Here is a 22,373-nt window from a genome sequence, read left to right as displayed (position 1 = left end):
AAGACAGTTGGAATTCTATAGGTGGCTATGGGGTAGGGTTGTGTACAGGAGCAAGCTGTGTAAAGGAAGTATTTTTTGAACAAAGATGAGGAGGGATAGAATGAACAAGTAGTTCATTTCAGCTGACTACAAGGGATGTATAGGAGAATTAAAATGTAACGTGGACTAAGGACACTTGGAAGTCTGGCATTATTTGGAAGCCACTGAAGGATTTTTAATGGAATAAAATGATAAAAACAATTCCAAATTAAAGTGATAAGAGTGTATAAAATATATTAGAGAGAGAAAGCAGTGGGGGCAATGAGGTCAATTAAGGCTGTATTCTTCTCAGCCAGACATTAGGTTGATTAGAGGCTTGATTAGGATAGTAACAGTGGAAATACAAGGAAAGGATTAATTCATAAAGTATTATAAGCAAGGTGAAGTAAGAACTGGTGTGTCTGGTTATAATGGCTAAAATATGATACTATCGTTTGGAGTCTGGGTGACTGGAATATTGGTGGCACCTCTGGAAAATAGGGAAATCATGAGGAAGATTTGATTTTATGGGGAGGCTGAATAATAGAGCTAGATGTGTGCCTTTTGTATCTTGTTACCATCTTGGATTTTTCTGGAATAGTCTCCATGCAGGAAAGAGTTAATACATCAGGCCTAAACTGCTGTCCTTGAAAAAAAAAGGTCTGCTTGCAAGGTTGGCCTTTGGCTAGAGTCTGAGAACTTTAGGAAGTTTATCACTATTAGCTGATTAGAATGCTTACTGTGTGTAAACTGTTTATACAAAAATATGCTTTATTCTGAACATCTGCTTTTCTTTCTGGAATCTGGAATTTAGGTAAGTTCAAGAAAGGGGATGCCCACATGATTAGCCTTCAGTTAAAACCATGAACATTGAGTCCCTAATGAGCATCCCTCATTGGCAATACTTCACATGTGTTGTAACAACTCATTGCTGAAGGAATTAAGGAGATCCTGTATTACTGGGAGAGGACCTTTGCAAGTTTGTACCTGGTTTCCCCCGGACTTTCTCTCATAGTCATGAGTAGGACTGTATGTTGAGCCCTGTGAGTCATCCTAGAGAATCACTGACCATAATTTTGGGGACCCTCTGACATAGTCCTAAACTTCAAATGTTTGCTTATTGTCAGACAGTCTTTCAGGCATTGTCAGATAATGTGTTGTAGATTTTTGATTTGGAAAATATAACTGTAGTAGTATGTGTTAGGTGCTATGAAAGAAAGAAAAATAAAAGACAGGGTGTCTCACTTTTGAGAGCTTAAAATCCTAAATGAAGAGATAGATGCATCAAAATTGCAACTTGGCATAAAGAGTGTATGTGCTGGTCTTCTCAATTTTATTTCTTCTTACTTAAATTTATCTTTTTGTTATAGTGAAGGACAAGTCAATTTTGACTAGGAAGGAAATATTAATAGCATCACAACTAAAAAGATGAGAGAAAGTTAATAATAGGGTGTCAAAAATCTCAATTAGTATAGATTTATAAAGTGATTATCAATTTCACCTGGTTTCTTTGAGTTTTTTGAGGTTTTCAGATAGTTCTGGACCAACAATATTTGGGTTATGACATTAATTTGTGATAATGCCTTAAGATTACTCTAGAATAACAGCAATGGTGTCATTTATGCATTGATGACCCATGATTATTGGTGAGGTTCTGTTGTAAGTAATTTGTTACTTTTTATAGCTAAGGTGCTAAAGCTTCAGAATGATTTACTGCTTTTTATTTTTTTGGAAGGGATTTAAGATTCACAGGCATTTGAAATGGAGAAAAGGAGATGGAGATATGACTATTATTTCGGTAGCATATCTCACATAGTCTTATAAATACTATGACACATGAGGGAAAAAAGATTTGAGAATGCTGCTGTGTACGGATAAATCAAAGTCACAACAGAAAGTTAATTCATAGGATGTATTTCTAAGAGTCTGTAATTGAGTAATGTTTAATTAATAAATACATAGTTTCTGATGTTTTATCTTTGTTAACATATATAGTCTCACTTTTATATTTTATATAGCTGTCCAGACAATGAAAAATCACTGGATTGGTTTCTCCCACCTGCTCCACTGATTTCGGAAATTCCAGATACTCAGACATTAGAGGAGGAAGTAGAAAGTCATAAACCTTTAGGTAAATTGTCACATATTTATTGTGAAGCTAAACTCATGCAACTCATATTGTAAGACATTAGAATATTAATTCCTTTTTTTTAATGGAACAAAATGAAATTTAGAGACTTCTTTTATTCAAAATAATGCTCACTAAATCTTAAAATCTAAAACATTTTCCCTTTCCATACATGCATATACACACATATGCATGTTATATGCACAAAATATATTTATCTCTCACACCTGTTCTTTTGTTTTGTGAATTTGTTTCCTCTTACCATTAAAACTGTCATGGCTGTTTAGTTTTTGCCTTGCCCTTTACTAAAGGTAGAATCCTCTGGTTTGGGAAACCAGATTTCTGAAATATATTGAGGCAAAAAAACAAGATGCAGAAAATTAGCTTAATATCATTTTACGTTTAAAAACAAGTGTACTGAATAACCAAGGAAGTGAAAGACCTATACTCTGAAAACTACAAGATATTCATGAGAGAAATTAAAGAAGATACCAATAAATGGAAACACATCCCATGCTTATGGATAGGAAGAATTAATAATGTCAAAATGGCCATCCTGCCTAAAGCAATCTACAGATTCAGTGCAATCCCTATCAAAATACATACAGCATTCTTCAACGAACTAGAGCAAATAGTTGTAAAATTCATATGGAACCACAAAAGACCCTGAATAGCCAAAGCAGTCCTTAGAAGGAAGAATAAAGTGGTGGGGGGATTATGCTTCCCGACTTCAAGCTCTACTACAAAGCCACAGTAATCAAGACAATTTGGTACTGGCACAAGAACAGACCCATAGACCAATGGAACAGACTAGAGAGCCCAGCTGTAAACCCAAGCATATATGGTCAATTAATGTACGATAAAGGAGCCATAGATACACAATGGGGAAATGACAGCCTCTTCAACAACTCGTGTTGGCAAAACTGGACAACTACATGCAAGAGAATGAAACTGGATTATTGTCTAACTCCATATACAAAAGTAAACTCAAAATGGATCAAAGACCTGAATGTAAGTCATGAAACCATAAAACTCTTAGAAGAAAACACAGGCACAAATCTCTTGAATATAAACATGAGCAATTTTTCCCTGAACACATCTCCTTGGGCAAGGGAAACAAAAGCAAAAATGAACAAATTGTACTATATCAAACTAAAAAGCTTCTGGACAGCAAAGGACACCAATAGTAGAACAAAAAGGTACCCTACAATATGGGAGAATATATTCATAAAATACTTACCTGACAAAAGGTTAACATCCAAAATATATAAAGAGCTCACATGCCTCAACACCCAAAAAACAAATAACCCAATTAAAAATGGGCAGAGGATCTGAACAGACACTTCTCCAAAGAAGAAATTCAGATGGCCAACAGGCACATGAAAAGATGCTCCACATCGCTAATCATCAGAGAAATGCAAATTAAAACCACGATGAGATATTACCTCACACCAGTAAGGATGGCCACCATCCAAAAGACAAACAACAACAAATGTTGGCAAGGATGTGGAGAAAGGGAAACCCTCCTACACTGCTGGTGGGAATGTAAACTAGTTCAACCATTGTGGAAAGCGGTATGGAGGTTCCTCAAAAAACTAAAAGCAGAAATGCCATTTGACCCAGGATTCCACTCCTAGGAATTTACCCTAAGAATGCAGCAGCCCAGTTTAGAAAAAACATATGCATCCCTATGTTCATCGCAGCACTATTCACAATAGCCAAGAAATGGAAGCAACCTAAGTGTCCATCAGTAGATGAATGGATAAGGAAGACGTGGTACATATACACAATGGAGTATTATTCAGCCATAAGAAGAAAACAAATCCTACCATTTGCAACAACATGGATGGAGTTAAAGGGTATTATGCTCAGTGAAGTAAGCCAGGTGGAGAAAGACAAGTATCAAATGATTTCACTCATATGTGGAGTATAAGAACAAAGAAAAAAACTGAAGGAAAACAGCAAGACTCACAGAACCCAAGAATGGACTAATGGTTACCAAAGGGAAAGGGACTGGGGAGGGTGGATGGGAAGGGAGGGAGAAGGGGAATAAGGGGCATTATGATTAGCACACATAACACTGGGGGGGCATGGGGAAGGTCGTATAGCACAGAGAAGACAAGTAGTGACTCTATAGCATCTTACTATGCTGATGGACAGTGACTGTAATGAGGTATGTGGTGGGGACTTGAAAATGGGGGGGGATCTGGTAACCACAATGTGGCTCATGTGATTTTATATTAATGATATCAAAAAAAAAGTGCACTGAAACAATATATTTGATATAATGTGATATTGTTGGTGAAATTTAGAATTTTAAATTGGGTGGTAGATTCATACATGTATATTTTATTAAGCTTTATAATTTACATATATATTTTACAATGAAAATATACATGTATATGTACATACTCTGTATATGCCAAATAATATGTAGAATATGTGGTGTATACGCATACACAGACAGACACATATTTATATATTCTTCAGTATGTATACATAGGTGACAAAGCAAATTTAAGTCCTAATGGGCTTCCTCACTCCTCTTAAACATCTTAAAATTACTTATATAGTCTCTGTAAAGAAACCATTAAAATTCTGTCATCCTAATGAAAGCATTCTTTTGTCTTGATTTTGGTAGCAATATTAGAGAGTTAAAAGCATCTTATCATATATTTTATTTATTTTTTTATTGAAGGGTAGTTGACAACAGCATTGCATTACATTAGTTTCAGGTGTACAACACAGCGACTCAACATTTATATACATGATATTTCTAGGTACCAGGTATCACCATACCAAGTTGTTACAATATTTTGACTATATTCCTTATGCTATACATTACATCCCGGTTACTTATTTATTTTACAATTGGAAGTGTGTATATATATATATATATTGTGAGGGCATCTCTCATATTTATTGATCAAATAGTTGTTAACCACAACAAATCTCTGTATAGGGGGGTCAGTACTCAATGCACAATCATTAATCCACCCCAAGCCCAATTTTCGTCAGTCTCCAATCTTCTGATGCATAACGAACAAATTCTTACATGGAGTACAAATTCTTACATAGTGAATAAGTTACATGGTGAATGGTGCAAGGGCAGTCATCACAGAAGCTTTCGGTTTTGTTAATGCATTATGAACTATACACAGTCAGTTCAAATATGAATATTCATTTGATTTTTAAACCTGATTTATATGTGGATACCACATTTCTCTATTATTATTATTTTTAATAAAATGCTGAAGTGGTAGGTAGATACGAGATAAAGGTAGAAAACAGAGTTTAGTGTTGTAAGAGAGCAAATGTAGATGATCAGGTGTGTGCCTGTAGACTATGTGTTAATCCGAGCTAGACGAGGGCAATAAACATCCATGTATGCAGAAGATTTCTCTCAGAACATGAGGGGGGAGGTTCTAAGCCTCACCTCTGCTGCTCCCCATTTTCTCACCAGATGGCCCCCTGCGACTGTGCCTGTCTTAGGTTGTTCCTCCCTTGAGGAATCTTACCCGTCTCTGGCTAACCAGTCATCTTCCGGGGCCATACAGGGAAATGTTAAGTTGGTAAGTGAGAGAGAAGCCTTATCGTTTGAAAAGGTTAGCTTTTTACTTCTTTGCATATTTATGCCCTGTGGCTTCTATGCCCAGCATTTGTCTTGAGGTGTCTTTACCACTTGGAAGAATTATGATACTCGGTAAATTCGACATGTGGCACGAGTTCTATTTAAAGGTTGTGATTAGGTAGGAAGAAGAAAAGCTATAGAAGTAGCAGGCAGAAGAAAACCTGGGAAGATTGATTATTTCTTTGACATATCTTCTTGTAGAGTAACTTCAGCATGGATAGGTTTTAAACGACTAATTAAATTGTGCACACACATTAACATAATAGGAATATAGTTACCTAACCAAAGCATACCTGTAATTACCAGCCATCTCCAGTGAAACCAAGAAAACCAGTTAGGCACCTTAGGCATTTGTGAAAACTTATCTATTATGATATGGTGGATATTGTCCGACTGAACTTAAACAGTCTGAGAGAATTCAGATAAACTAGAACACCCCATTCCTGGGGACTGTTCATATCCCATATGTTCTTTTAACGATAAATAGTCTGTGGTTGTAAGATTTTGGAGTGCTACAATTTGCACTTCTCCTAATTCTTGGTTGAGTTCCAACAGTATAGATCCAGTCCAATTTTTGTTTTACTGCATGCACAGGCCAGCTTAGATATCTCCTTCATCTTTCCCATGGCAAGTCCAGGAACTGGTGGGATGAGTGCATCTACAACTGTGACAGTGTGTGGATCTTTGTTGAAGTTTTTTTTTTTTTTTTTTTTTCTGATCATCTTCTGTCATGAGTCTTCCCGAGAGTGCTGATGTTGGAAGTTCTTTTTCATATCGTATCTTAGTTCATTTTCGGGGTAGCCAAATTAGGCTTTGATCCTCTGTATAAACACAAACAGACCCTTTGCCTACACTTTTATATGTCCTTTATATCATTGTGTAGAACTCATTAGAGGTCACCACATAGGAACTGCATTTTTTTTTTTAATCATTAATCTACACTTACATGACGAATACTTTGTTTACTAGGCTCTCCCCTATACCAGGTCCCCCCTATATACTCCTTTACAGTCACTGTCCATCAGCGTAGCAACCTGTTGTAGAATCACTACTTGTCTTCTCTGTGTTGTACAGCCCTCCCCTTTCTCCCACCCCGCTATGGATGCTAATCTTAATACCCCCCTACTTCTCCCCCCCTTATCCCTCCCTACCCACCCATCCTCCCCAGTCCCTTTCCCTTTGGTACCTGTTAGTCCATTCTTGTGTTCTGTGATTCTGCTGCTGTTTTGTTCCTTCAGTTTTTCCTTTGTTCTTATATTCCACAGATGAGTGAAATCATTTGGTATTTCTCTTTCTCTGCTTGGCTTGTTTCACTGAGCAAAATACCCTCCAGCTCCATCCATGTTGCTGCAAATGGTTGGATTTGCCCTTTTCTTATGGCTGAGTAGTATTCCATTGTGTATATGTACCACATCTTCTTTATCCATTCATCTATCGATGGACATTTAGGTTGCTTCCAATTCTTGGCTATTGTAAATAGTGCTGCGATAAACATAGGGGTGCACTGATCTTTCTCATACTTGATTGCTGCATTCTTAGGGTAAATTCCTAGGAGTGCAATTCCTGGGTCAAATGGTAAGTCTGTTTTGAGCATTTTGATGTACCTCCATACTGCTTTCCACAATGGTTGAACAAGTTTACATTCCCACCAGCAGTGTAGGAGGGTTCCCCTTTCTCCACAGCCTCGCCAACATTTGTTGTTGTTTGTCTTTTGGATGGCAGCCATCCTTACTGGTGTGAGGTGATACCTCATTGTAGTTTTAATTTGCATTTCTCTGATAATTAGCGATGTGGAGCATCTTTTCATGTGTCTGTTGGCCATCTGTATTTCTTTTTTGGAGAACCGTCTGTTCAGTTCCTTTGCCCATTTTTTAATTGGGTTATTTGTTTTTTGTTTGTTGAGGCGTGTGAGCTCTTTATATATTCTGGACGTCAAGCCTTTATCGGATGTGTCATTTTCAAAGATATTCTCCCATACTGTAGGGTTCCTTTTTGTTCTATTGATGGTGTCTTTTGCTGTACAGAAGCTTTTCAGCTTAATATAGTCCCACTTGTTCATTTTTGCTGTTGTTTTCCTTGCCCGGGGAGATATGTTCAAGAAGAGGTCACTCATGTTTATGTCTAAGAGGTTTGTGCCTATGTTTTCTTCCAAGAGTTTAATGGTTTCATGACTTACATTCAGGTCTTTGATCCATTTTGAGTTTACTTTTGTATATGGGGTTAGACGATGGTCCAGTTTCATTCTCCTACATGTAGCTGTCCAGTTTTGCCAGCACCATCTGTTGAAGAGACTGTCATTTCGCCATTGTATGTCCATGGCTCCTTTATCAAATATTAATTGACCATATATGTCTGAGTTAATGTCTGGATTGTCTAGTCTGTTCCATTGGTCTGTGGCTCTGTTCTTGTGCCAGTACCAAATTGTCTTGATTACTATGGCTTTATAGTAGAGCTTGAAGTTGGGGAGTGAGATCCCCCCTACTTTATTCTTCTTTCTCAGGATTGCTTTGGCTATTCAGGGTCTTTGGTGTTTCCATATGAATTTTTGAATTATTTGTTCCAGTTCATTGAAGAATGTTGCTGGTAGTTTCATAGGGATTGCATCAAATCTGTATATTGCTTTGGGCAGGATGGCCATTTTGACGATATTAATTCTTCCTAGCCATGAGCATGGGATGCGTTTCTATCTGTTAGTGTCCCCTTTAATTTCTTTTAAGAGTGACTTGTAGTTTTCAGAATATAAGTCTTTCACTTCTTTGGTTAGGTTTATTCCTAGGTATTTTATTTTTTTTGATGCAATTGTGAATGGAGTTGTTTTCCTGATTTCTCTTTCTGTTGGTTCATTGTTGGTATATAGGAAAGCCACAGATTTCTGTGTGTTGATTTTGTATCCTGCAACTTTGCTGTATTCCGATATCAGTTCTAGTAGTTCTGGGGTGGAGTCTTTAGGGTTTTTTATGTACAGTATCATGTCATCTACAAATAGTGACAGTTTGACTTCTTCTTTGCCAATCTGGATTCCTTGTATTTTTTTGTTTTGTCTGATTGCCGTGGCTAGGACCTCTAGTACAATGTTAAATAACAGTGGGGAGAGTGGGCATCCCTGTCTAGTTCCCGATCTCAGCGGAAATGCTTTCAGCTTCTCGCTATTCAATATAATGTTGGCTGTGGGTTTTTCATAGATGGCCTTTATTATGTTGAGGTACTTGCCCTCTATTCCCATTTTGCTGAGAGTTTTTATCATGAATGGATGTTGAACTTTGTCAAATGCTTTTTCAGCATCTATGGAGATGATCATGTGATTTTTGTCTTTCTTTTTGTTGATGTGGTGGATGATATTGATGGACTTTCGAATGTTGTGCCATCCTTGCATCCCTGGGATGAATCCCACTTGGTCATGGTGTACGATGGTTTTGATGTATTTTTGAATTCGGTTTGCTAAAATTTTGTTGAGTATTTTTGCGTCTACGTTCATCAGGGATATTGGTCTGTAGTTTTCTTTTTTGGTGGTGTCTTTGCCTGGTTTTGGTATTAGGGTGATGTTAGCTTCATAGAATGAGTTTGGGAGTATCCCCTCCTCTTCTATTTCTTGGAAAACTTTAAGGAGAATGGGTATTATGTCTTCCCTGTATGTCTGATAAAATTCCGAGGTAAATCCATCTGGCCCGGGGGTTTTGTTCTTTGGTAGTTTTTTGATTACCGCTTCAATTTCGTTGCTGGTAATTGGTCTGTTTAGATTTTCTGTTTCTTTTTGGGTCAGTCTTGGAAGGTTGTATTTTTCTAGGAAGTTGTCCATTTCTCCTAGGTTTCCCAGCTTGTTAGCATATAGGTTTTCATAGTAGTCTCTAATAATTCTTTGTATTTCTGCGGGATCTGTTGTGATTTTTCCTTTCTCATTTCTGATACTGTTGATTTGTGTTGACTCTCTTTTCCTCTTAATAAGTCTGGCTAGAGGCTTATCTATTTTGTTTATTTTCTCGAAGAACCAGCTCTTGGTTTCATTGATTTTTGCTAATATTTTAATACCGAATCATGTTCACTAACATTTTATGTGATTCATCATTGTATTTCTGTGTGTAAATTTAAAAATCTTCATAATTATTTGTATAATTATGTCAATTTTAGATAAAATACCTAAATATTAAGATTATGATTATGTTTGTGTGTCAGGAATTATTATATTATTTTGTATCTCATTATTTTATAATGTAGTTTTTTTATACTTTTCAAATTTAATTACAATAATTCTTAATTTCTGAGTGCCCTTCAGTGATATACTGTAAGAATAACAATCACCAATATTTTAAAATCACATATGGTATTATAGATTATGTTGTTATTGTACTAGCACTTTTCTTTTGGCTTTCGTATTTGCTTAATAAACTCTCTGAAAATTTTTATTAAATTTTTTCAGTCATTTTGAAATTTGTTTTCATGGAGAACATGTAGTAATTAATATATTCCATTTTTGTAGGTCAAGAAACAAGGCCAAAAATGTTAACATCAAATTTAAAGATAATTGATGAAAACACAACTTATATTTCACCAACACAAAAATTCCAATATGTCCTTCCATCTAGTAAATATGAAGATGATGATCTAAATGTAAGAGGGGCAGGTAACAATGACGTATCCTGTGTTACTGGCAAACTGATATATGGTTCTCAGAAAGACAAAAGTCATTTTGGCACTGAGATAGCACCTAAGAAAAATGTTTTGGATCATACAAAATTAATAAATTTTGCAGAAGGTAAAGGAGAGAGTACATCAGCCTTCCGAAAAAGGTAATTAATTAAATTAAATAAATAATATTCAGCTATAAAGATCAATATTTATGTGTGTTTAAAAGAATCTGAATGAGAAAAACATCAACAAAGAAATAGGCTATGTACCAGATATTCTTTTAACTTAGGGATTCTAGTTAGGTTCTTATCTTCAGAGAGCCCACAGTTTAATGGGGAAAATACAGATAGTAAATACTAAAAATAATTTATTAAATATTTTAAATATGACAATTATTTCAGTGAACATATAGTTAACAGAGTTTCTCAAACTTTTTGTTGTCTGGACACTTAAAGATTATTGGAGATTCCCAAAGAGCTTTTGTTATGTGGGTTATATTGATCAATATTTAACCATAGTAGAAATTAAAACTGAAAAAAAAATTTGCTAATTCATTTAAAAATAATAAACTCAGTACTTGTTAATGTATTTTTATTAAAAAGTAACTATTTTCTAAAACTAAAAGTAATTTAGTGAGAGGAGTGGTTTGTGTTGTAAATGTTTTTAATTTCTGGTTTAATGAAATATAGTTGGATTCTCATATTTGCTTTTGCATTCAGTCTTTTACGTTATAGCATATGACTTGGAGCCTCTGGGAAGCTCCATGTATACAAGTAAGAGAAAGAGAGAAAGAGCAAACAATGTCTTAGTAATATTTTAAAAATTGTTCTGAGCTATGATCTCCTTGAAAGAGTGTCCTCCATCCTTTGAGAATTGCTGTTAGAGAATATAATATGGGAACCTAATTTGCTCTGGACAGTCAAGGAAGGCTTTCCTGAAGAAGTGGTGTTTAAGCTTAACCTTGGAGGAGTAGAATTAAGCTAATGCAAGTAAAGGAGAGTGTTCCAGGTAGAAGGAGTAATATGTGCAAAAGTCCTAAGGTAGCACAGAGCTTGAACTGTTCTTAGAAAATTTCCTTTTGTTTAAAATGAGAGAGGATGCTGAGGGGTAAGCAAGTACATTTTGTATTTTCCTAAGGCAGTGTGTCTTAAACAGTGGCCCATAGACCTGCTGCATCATCTGGAGTGCTTGTTGAAAATCTGGATTCCTAAGTAGGATTCTAAGTCCTACTTTAGACCTATTAAACCACAGTCTAGATAAAGTAGGGATGGGTCTAGGTATCTTTTTAAAAAATTAAGGTATCATTGATACACAATCTTACAAAGGTTTCACATGAGCAATTGTGGTTTCAACATTCACCCATGTTATCAAGTACCCCCAAATGCCATTGCAATCACTATCTATCAGCATAGTAAAATGCTATAGAGTCATTACTTGTCTTCTCCATGCTATACTGCTTTCCCCATGACCTACCTTTATTGTGTGTGCTAATCATAATGTTCCTTAGTCCCCTTCTGCCTCCCTCCCCACCAATCCTCCCCAACCCCTTCCCTTTGGTAACTGCTAGTCCCTTCTTGGAGTCTGTGAGTCTGCTGCTGTTTTGTTCCTTCAGTTTTGTGTTGTTGTTATCCTTCACAGATGAGTGAAATCATTTGGTACTTGTCTTTCTCCGCCTGGCTTATTTCACTGAGCATAATACCCTCTAGCTCCATCCACATTGTTGCAAATGGTAGGATTCCTTTTCTTTTTGTGGCTGAGTAGTATTCCATTTTGTATATGTACCACTTTTTCTTTATCCATTCATCTAATGATGGAAACTTAGGTTGCTTCCATTTTTTTGCTATAGTAAATAGTACTGCGATAAACAGGGGTGCATATGTCTTTTGGAATCAGGGATCTTGTTTTCTTAGGGTAAATTTCTAGGAGTGGAATTCCTGGGTCAAATGGTATTTCTATTTTTATTTTATTGAGGAACTTCCATACTGCTTTTCACAGTGGTTGAACTAATTTACATTCCCACCAGCAGTGTAGGGGGGTTCCCCTTTCTCTATATCCTTGCCAGCCTTTGTTGTTTCTTGTCTTTGGATGTTGCCCATCCTGACTGGTGTGAGGTGATATCTCATTGTGGTTTTAATATGCATTTCTCTGACGATTAGTGATGTGGATCATCTTTTTTTTTTTTTGGTATCGTTAATCTACAATTACATGAGCAACATTATGGTTACTAGACTCCCCCCATCAAGTCCCCACCACATACCTCATTACAGTCTCTGTCCATCAGCATAGTAAGATGCTATAGAATCACTACTTGTCTTCTTTGTGTTGTACAGCCCTACCCGTGCTCCCCCCCTCATTATGTCTGCTAATTGTAATTCCCCCTTTTCCCCCTTATCCCTCCCTTCCCACCCTCCCTCCCCAGTCCCTTTCCCTTTGGTAACCATTAGTCCATTCTTGGGTTCTGTGAGTCTTGCTGCTGTTTTCCTTCAGTTTTTTTCTTTGTTCTTATACTCCACATATGAGTGAAATCATTTGATACTTGTCTTTCTCCACCTGGCTTACTTCACTGAGCATAATACCCTTTAACTCCATCCATGTTGTTGCAAATGGTAGGATTTGTTTTCTTCTTATGGCTGAATAATACTCCATTGTGTATATGTACCACGTCTTCCTTATCCATTCATCTACTGATGGACACTTAGGTTGCTTCCATTTCTTGGCTATTGTGAATAGTGCTGCGATGAACATAGGGATGCATATGTCTTTTCTAAACTGGGCTGCTGCATTCTTAGGGTAAATTCCTAGGAGTGGAATCCTGGGTCAAATGGCATTTCTGCTTTTAGTTTTTTGAGGAACCTCCATACCGCTTTCCACAATGGTTGAACTAGTTTACATTCCCACCAGCAGTGTAGGAGGGTTTCCCTTTCTCCACATCCTTGCCAACATTTGTTGTTGTTTGTCTTTTGGATGGTGGCCATCCTTACTGGTGTGAGGTAATATCTCATCGTGGTTTTAATTTGCATTTCTCTGATGATTAGCGATGTGGAGCATCTTTTCATGTGCCTGTTGGCCATCTGAATTTCTTCTTTGGAGAAGTGTCTGTTCAGATCCTCTGCCCATTTTTAATTGGGTTATTTGTTTTTTGGGTGTTGAGGCATGTGAGCTCTTTATATATTTTGGATGTTAACCTTTTGTCAGGTAAGTATTTTATGAATATATTCTCCCATATTGTAGGGTACCTTTTTGTTCTACTATTGGTGTCCTTTGCTGTCCAGAAGCTTTTTAGTTTGATATAGTACAATTTGTTCATTTTTGCTTTTGTTTCCCTTGCCCAAGGAGATGTGTTCAGGGAAAAATTGCTCATGTTTATATTCAAGAGATTTGTGCCTGTGTTTTCTTCTAAGAGTTTTATGGTTTCATGACTTACATTCAGGTCTTTGATCCATTTTGAGTTTACTTTTGTGTATGGAGTTAGACAATAATCCAGTTTCATTCTCTTGCATGTAGTTGTCCAGTTTTGCCAACACGAGTTGTTGAAGAGGCTGTCATTTCCCCATTGTGTATCTATGGCTCCTTTATCATATATTAATTGGCCATGTATGTGTGGGTTTATATCTGGGGTCTCTATTCTGTTCCATTGGTCTATGGGTCTGTTCTTGTGCCAGTACCAAATTGTCTTGATTACTGTGACTTTGTAGTAGAGCTTGAAGTTAGGGAGCATAATCCCCCAGCTTTGTTCTTCCTTCTCTGTATTGCTTTGGTTATTCAGGGTCTTTTGTGGTTTCATATTGATATTACAACTATTTGTTCTAGTTCTTTGAAGAATGCTGTTGGTATTTTGGTAGGGATTGCACTGAATCTGTAAATTCCTTTAGGCAGGATGGCCATTTTCACAATATTAATTCTTCCTGTCCATGACCATGGGATGTATATCCATTTATTGGTGTCTTCTTTAATTTTTCTCACGAGTGTCTTGTCATTTTCAGGGCATAGGTCTATTACTTTCTTGGTTAGGTTAATTCCTAGGTATTTTATTCTTTTTGGTACAATTGTAAATGAAATTGTTTTCCTGTTTGCTCTTTCTGCTAGTTCTTCTTTATTATATAAGAATGCAGCAGATTTCTGTGTATTGATTTTGTATTCTGCAACTTTGCTGAATTCAGTTATTACTTCTGGTAATTTTTGGGCAAATTCTTTAGGGTTTTTTATGTACAATATCATGTCATCTGCAAACAGTGCTATTTTAACTTCTTCCTTATCAGGTATTTTACTTTTTAACAGATTTTTTAGATAATTATTAGGTGTACTAAAATTTGAGAATCATTGTTATTAAGGTCCTGTATTTTAAGCAGAGGAATAAAATTTGATTATTTTTTTTACCAAAAGTCCATTTTGGCCCCAGTATGATGAATTAGAAGGGAGCTAGAATACATTGTGCAGTTTTACTTAGAAGATTATTTTATTAGTCTAGGTGAGTGAGAATTGTAGTCTGAATCTAGGACTATGGTAGCAGGAATGAGAGAGTTCAGTTATTTAGGAGATAGAATCCCACAGTACTTAAATAATTATTAGATATAAGACTTGAGTAATACATTTCTAGCTTAAGGCAGAATGATGAAGGGTGGTAGAACCCTTTTATGGAAAGGAAAAGGTAAACTCTATAAAGGAAGAACAAGTTTGGGGGAAGGTAATGATTGCAGATTTGGACATGTTAAATTTAGGTATTTGTAAATTGTCCAAATAGACAATTGGATTTATGCGTTTAAGATTCAGAAGAGAGCTAGTCGATAGTTTTTGTTTCCTCTCTGATATAAGAGATGAGGTCCTCTGGAGTTTGAGGGAAAAAATGGTGGTATTGAGCAAGTATGAAAAGAATGGAGGTTATGGAGAACAGGAAAGCAATCTAGTTAGAATAATGGTAGGACTGTTAGACACTGTAAAGGACACAGTTGAGGCTGATGTTTGTGACTTGTTTATAACAGCTTCATTAAGATACAACTCACATACCATAAAATTTACCCTTTTGAAATGGAAAATTCATTGCTTTTTAGAATATTCACAGAATTGTGCAGCATTGCCCAGAAGAAACTCTATACTCATTAACAGTCACTCCCCATTCCTCCCTCCTTGTAACACTTGACAACTACAAATCTACTTCCTCTTTCTATAGATTAATTTATCTATAAGACATTTTGTTCAAGTGGAAATCACACAGTATCTGGTGTTTTGTGTCTGGCTTCTTTTACTTAGCATAGCATTAACTAAATTCATCCATGTTATATCATGTATCAGTACTTTTTTCCTTCTTATGGCCAAATAATAATCCATTAAATGAGTAGACTACATTTTGTTTACCCATTTATCAGTTGATGGGCATTTGGGTTCTTTACATTTTTGGCTATTATGAATATTGCTATGGACATTCATATACAGGTTTTTGTGTGAATATATTTTTAATTCTTTTGGATTTATACCTAGAGGAGGAATTGCTGGGGAATATGGTAACACTGTATTTGACTTTTTGGGTCATATTTTCATGTGATTATTGGCTATTTGTTTATCTTCTTTGGAGTAATGCCTATCTAAATCCATTGCCTGTTTAAAATTTCTTTTTGTCTTTATTGTTGTGTTGTAAGAGTTCTTTAGGTATTCTGGATAAAAGTCCCTTATGTGCTCTATGACTTGAAAAATTTTCTCCCATTCTATGAGTTGTTTTTTGCTTTTTTGATGGTAGTAGCAGCACAAAACTTTTAAGTTTTGATGAAGCCCAGTTTATCTAATTTTTCTTGTGTTGCTTGGGCTTTTTGTTTCATATGTAAGAGACTATTGCCCAATCCAAGGTTGTGAAGATTTACTCCTGTTTTCTTTTGAGAGTTTTATGGTTTTAACTCTTACATTTATGTCTGTGACCTATTTTGAATCAATTTTTTTTTTTATGGTGCAAGGTAGGAGTCCAACTTTATTCTTTTGCATGTAGATATATCCAGGTGCTCCAGTACCATTTCCTGAAAAAAACTTCTTTCCCCATTAAATGTCATGGCATCCTCATTGAAAATCAGTTCATGGTAAATATAAGGTTTGGAGTGTTTTCTGACACCGGCCGATTCTCTGATTCTCTGGCACCAATGGATGTCCAACAATTCAATTCAGTTTTCCCAATAACTCCTGGAATTAGAATCAAACCCTGCACCTTAAGGGCTCAGACAGTCCCACTTCAGATGACAGTCACAAATAGGATGGCAGGCTACCCACATTTCTGCCTTGAAGACTACAAATTTGAGGGTTCCCATGTACCACACTAGGCTCAATAATTTGTTAGAATGACTTAACAGAACTCAGGAAAACACGTGTGTTTACCAGTTCATTATAAAGGATAAAATTCAGAAACCGACAAATGGAAGAGATACATAGGGAAAGGGTATGAAGAGATACATGGAGAGGTTACGAAGAGCTTCCATGGCCTCTACAACTGTGTCAATCTTTGAGCACCTTGACATGTTCACCAAGCTAGAAGGGTTCACTGAACACCTATCACTTAGGGGTTTTTCGTTCATACAGGTTTCATGACATAGGCATGATTGATTAAATCATTGGCCACTGATGATTGAACTCAATCTCTGGTTCCTCTCCCCTCCTTGGAAGTCTTTAATACCATTTCTTTTTCCTCAGTACCATTTCATAATGGAATTCTACTGTTTATCTAAAAGTAATCATTTGCTTTTGAATTTTCTATCTTCAAAAATAGAACTGCTGGCATTGGAGGTTGCAACTCTACAATTTGTTCTTAAATACATTTATCTTTCTAGTTTTTTGAAAGACTAGTTTTTTCTTATAGGAAAATATACCTTTAAAATTAATAGTAAAAATAATTTAGAAAGTATTCTGTATTTGTACAGTACTTGTTTGTGTGTCATTACTTACAGAATTCTGTAAGACTGATACCTGCTGTCATCCCTATTACTTATGTAAGATGTGAGTGTTATATTAGGAACCTTAATAGTCACTTTATCCCTTAAGGTTATTGAGAACAAATTACGTTGATGGATTATCTTGTGATCAGTTGAATATAATAAATTACAATCATAAAGATGATTTTTCTGTGTTTCCAGAACTTTGCAAGGAAGCATTTTCATGGTGTTTGTGATTTTGGTGCTGGTCACTGACAAGAGGCCTCAGTACCTGTCTATGTGGGCCTGGCTATCTCCCCTTGGTGTGAACGAGCCAAGAGATCATTCAGGAGTAACAGTGTCTTATGACCTAGGCTTGGAAGTCACACACTTGTACTGCTACAGTACTCTGTTAGATACATAGGCCAGTCTTGATTTGAACTGGGAGACTATAAAGTTGTGAATACTGTGAGACAAAGATCATTTGGTCTGCCTTGGTGGCTAGCTACTATAAATGGATTTATCTGAGTTTTAGGGAATTGAAAAGACATAATTCATTACTAAACTTAGCAAGTTGTATTTTAGGAGAATGATTGGCTTTTGTATTTGAATAAACTACAATCTGTGGGTGTTTTTAGCAATTTTATGCTAGCTTTTCACATCCTAAGTAACTGTTACAAGAGTAAAACATGTTGGTTTTTTTTTTTTTTTTTTTTACAGACTGTTTAAAATATCTGACAATATATATCAGGGTGATTATCCTAATGACAGACATATTGGCTCAGTGAAAATTGTCCAAACAGAAATGAACACAGAGAAATCATGGAAATGTAGGAATAGTAAGCAGAAACCTCAATATTCACATATTAATATGTTTACATCAAGTGATGCCTTTTCTGCTTCTGATATCAGAGAAGGTGATTTCAAAGTACCATCTTTTTCAGTTTCATCCCAGCCTCAGGAAGTTCAAGGTAATTCCTTGTTTTTTAGTTGGTTTTATAAAAGTAAAAACTAGTATGTGTTTCTTAGCATAAGGAAGAATAAAAAAATAGTAAATTTGAGTAGATTATGTATGACTTCTGCATTTACATTAATTTTAACTGCTTTCAGTAAAAAGTTACACACATTTTTTTGAAATGGTTTTTATGGATAAGGTTAAAAAGTATACATATAATATGTAAGTTTTTTTTTTTAGGGATAACAGAAAATGATTTAGATTCTTTAAAAGCTGTCACAGAAATCCGTATCCTTTAAATTATTTTAATAATTTTTAAATGTTTTGTTTTATTTTGTCTCTGTTTTGGTTGACAAAAAGAAGGAAAAGCTCACTGAACTGCTATGCTTTATTGTTTCCAAGTGTATTTAAAGTAGAAGACTGAATGCTATTCATGATAACTTGTGATTACTTGGACATAACTTTCTGATTTTTTCCCAATATTTTGCTATATTTGAGTCCTCAGGATAATAGAAATTGGGTCAGATTGATCCTACTAAAGTACTCTTGGCATTTTCTGTTCTGCAGACATTTTCCTGTATTATAATACGTAAGTGCAGTGACACTGCTGAGAGTTTGTTGAGCGAAAGGAAAAATTTGGTTTCACGTGTTGATAGTGATGATAAATGATGTTAGTAGTTGAGTTTTCTCATGTACTAGAAACTGACTGTACATCCATTCTAAATCAAAGACTTATTTTTGTGCATGTAAAGTGATGTGGAGTACCTAATGAGAGAAAAACCAGCATGATGGTTCACTTGTGGGTTTGTTACAAATAAATATTTTATGGGAAGAGACATATTTTGAAGGAAAAATGAGGTTGTTTGAAAAGCTGATGGATTGACAAACTCAAAATTATGTTTTGTTTTGGCACATATATTCTGACTCTGCACAACTGAAAGTAAAATGAAGATTTGTAAATTATCTGCTTGATTTAATAAATGCAAACCTATATTAATTGAGCTCTTACTGTGTTCCAGGCACTGTTCTAGGTATTTGGGATATGTCAGTTAAGAAGTCAGACAATGAATCCTTGCCCTTGAGGAGTTAACATAGATCTGAACAATTATAGCAGTATATAAATGAAGCATACAGTATTTTAGAAGGTAATGAATAATATGGAAAAACAAAGTGGAGCAGAGTAAAGGAGATTAAATTGGGAATGATGGGACTTGGGGTTCAGGGATAGAAATAAATAGTAATTACATCAGGTTTTCTTGAGAAGGTGAGATGTAAGCAATTGAAGAAAGTGAAAGAGCCAAGAAAATATTGAGGAAATAACACACTAGATGAGGGAAGGCCTTACAGCAGGAACATGGTTGATGTTTTTGAGGAACAGAAAAGGGTCCAGTAGAGCTGGAGGAGATGAATTAGAGGCAAGAGTTGGGGGACATGATGTCAGAAACACAAAGGTAGGGAGGAGGCAAGATCATAAAGGGCCTTGTAGCCATACACTTTGAGAGAAAGGGGGGAATTTGAGCAGAGAAGTAATACGCCCTAATTTAACTTTTAACAGGATCAGTTACTACAATCAATTTTTGTCTATATTCATAAAATATAATCACTTTAATAACTATGTATTTGTGTTCTCAGATATATTGTCTGTCTTATATCTCCTAGTATATTAAAACAGTCTCAATTGTAGGAGGAACTCATTTTCTTCTTTATAGGTTCATGAAACTTTCTAAATCTAGTAATTTTTTCGGCATATAGTGTTTAATAAATGTAGCTGACAAATGTGAGACTAAGAAGAATATCATTTAAGTACAAATAACTCCCAAACTGGCAGTAGATTCTTAGGGTGGAGAGGAGACAATTTATTCTTCATATCTGTTAATATTTTTGAGCTTTCAGACAGAGGAAGGATGATTTAAGTTTCTGCCAAGCCAATATGATGCTAATTGCAATCAAATCTACCACTTAGCACAACCAGTTTATCAAACCAAAGGTATTCAGGGTTAGGTAACCAGAAACACACAGCAGCTAATGAAACATAATCAACAGTTAAAAGTGAAATTTGGAACTCCTTTAAAGTTTTTCTTTAAAGAAATAAAAACCAAATGGCCTAGTCAAAATGAATAAGAAAAATACTACTGTGGAAAAGATAAACTACTAACTTAGTTCTGATATACTTGCACATATGTATTTGCATCTCTTCCATCAGATTTAATTGTCAAATTATAACTCTCATATAACCTTGTTTTCCCATAGGGACTTCATAAGTTCTTTTCAGGATATAAAATATGACTGGGGCCTGGAAGAATTTCTGTTAATTCCTTCTTTTTATCCCCTGCCCCTGCTTTTTCAAGCTAAAATTGACAAGTAAAATGGTGTAATATATTTTAAAGTGTACAACATAGTAACTTGATATACATATACATTATAAAATGTTCCTGCTATTGAGTTAGCTAACATATCCATTACTTCACATATTTACCTTTGTGTTTCTGTGTGTATGTGTGTGTGTGAGAACACTTAAATTCTACTGTCTTGTCAAATTGAATTATACAGTACAGTATTGTCAACTGTAGTCACCATGTTACACATTAGATCCTCAGGCCTTATTTATCTTATAGCTGAAAGATTGTACCATTTTACTAGCCTCTATTTCTCCCACACTCCCTAGTCCCTAGAAACTACCATTCTACTCTGTTTCTGAGTTTGACTTTTTAAAATTCCACTTATAAGTGATACCATGCAGTATTTATCTTTCTGTCTTGCTTAATTCACTTTGCATAATGCCCTTCAGTTTCATCCATGATGTTGAAAAAGGCAGAATTTACTACTTTTTAAGACTGACTAATATTCCACTGTATGTGTGTGTATACACACCACATTTTCTTTATCCATTCATCCTTTGATTGACATTTAGCATTTAGGTTGTTTACATAACTTGGCTGTTGTGAATAATGCTGCAGTGAACATAGGAGTACAGATATCTCTTTGAGATACTTTGTTTCCTTGGATATATACTCAGAAGTGGAATTACTAGATTATATTGTAGTTCTATTTTTAATTATTTAAGAAACCTTTGTACTGTTTTCTATAATGGCTGCACCAGTTTACATTTGAACAAGGGTTCCCTTTTTCCATATCCTTGCCAGCATTTCTTCTTTTTCTTTCTTTTTTTTTAATGTAAGTATCATATCTTATATTGGTTTCAAGTATAGAACACAGTGGTTCAACAGTTATGCATATTATCAAATCCTTATCCCCACTAGTGCAGTTACTATCTGTCAACATAAGAAGATGTTACAGAATCACTGGCTGTAATCTCCATGCTGTACTACTATCCCCATGACCAACTTATATTATGATTGAGAATTCTTGTGCCCCTTTATTCCCCTCACCTTTCCCACCCACCCACACCAACCTCTCTCCTATGGTAACTACCAGTCACTTCTCAGTATCTGTGAGTCTACTTTTGTTTTGTTTCTATCATCCACAAATAAGTGAAATAATATGGAATTTGTCTTTCTCTGCCTGGCTTATTTCTCTTAGTATAATACCCTGTAGGGTCCATCCATGTTGCTGCAAATGGGCAGATTTCTTTTCTTTTTATGGCTGTTTATAGCTGAATAATATTCCATTGTATACATGTACCACATCTTCTTTATCCAATCATCTATTGGTGAACACTCAGGTTGCTTCCATAGCTTGGCTATTGCAAATAATGTGATAAATATAGGGGTGCATGTATCTTTTCAAATCAGAGATTTTGTTTTCTTCAGGTAAATTTCTAGAAGTGGAATTGAATAGTATTTCTATTTTTATTTTTTTGAGGAATTTCTATACTTTTTTCCACAGTGGTTACACTATATTACATTCCCACCAACAGTGTAGGAGGGTTCCCCCTTTTCCGCATCCTTGTCAGCATTTATTATTTCTTGTCTTGGATAGTGGCCATTCTAACTGGTGTGAAGTGATATCTAATTGTGGTTTTGATTTGCATTTCTCTGATGATTAATGATGTGGAGCATCTTTTCATGTACCTGTTTGCCATCTGTATTTCTTCCTTGGAGAAATGTCTGTTCAGGTGCTCTGCCCATTTTGAATTGGGTTATTGGTTTCTTTGGTGTTCAGGCATATCAGTTC

The 22,373-nt window shown here is 35.5% G+C and overlaps 1 protein-coding gene across 2 annotated transcripts in view; it reads left to right on the top strand.

The window, feature by feature from the left end:
• Positions 1-22,373, top strand: part of HFM1 (helicase for meiosis 1) — a 167,542-nt gene that overhangs the window by 6,858 nt on the left and 138,311 nt on the right. Inside the window, exons 3-6 of one of the 2 annotated variants that reach the window (XM_057500410.1) lie at positions 2,037-2,149; positions 10,252-10,561; positions 18,005-18,255; positions 18,480-18,527. In XM_057500410.1, the coding sequence (XP_057356393.1) occupies positions 2,037-2,149; positions 10,252-10,561; positions 18,005-18,255; positions 18,480-18,527 (722 nt within the window). Of the gene's footprint in view, positions 1-2,036; positions 2,150-10,251; positions 10,562-17,912; positions 18,256-18,479; positions 18,528-22,373 lie in introns of those variants that run through there. The other variant, XM_036889361.2, reaches the window with a different exon arrangement.

The sequence above is a fragment of the Manis pentadactyla genome, chromosome 4, assembly GCF_030020395.1.
Source record: "Manis pentadactyla isolate mManPen7 chromosome 4, mManPen7.hap1, whole genome shotgun sequence".
In the NCBI taxonomy this organism is placed as follows: domain Eukaryota; kingdom Metazoa; phylum Chordata; class Mammalia; order Pholidota; family Manidae; genus Manis; species Manis pentadactyla.
Note: the sequence above shows the minus strand (reverse complement) of the source record. Positions and strands in the feature narration are given on the sequence as shown.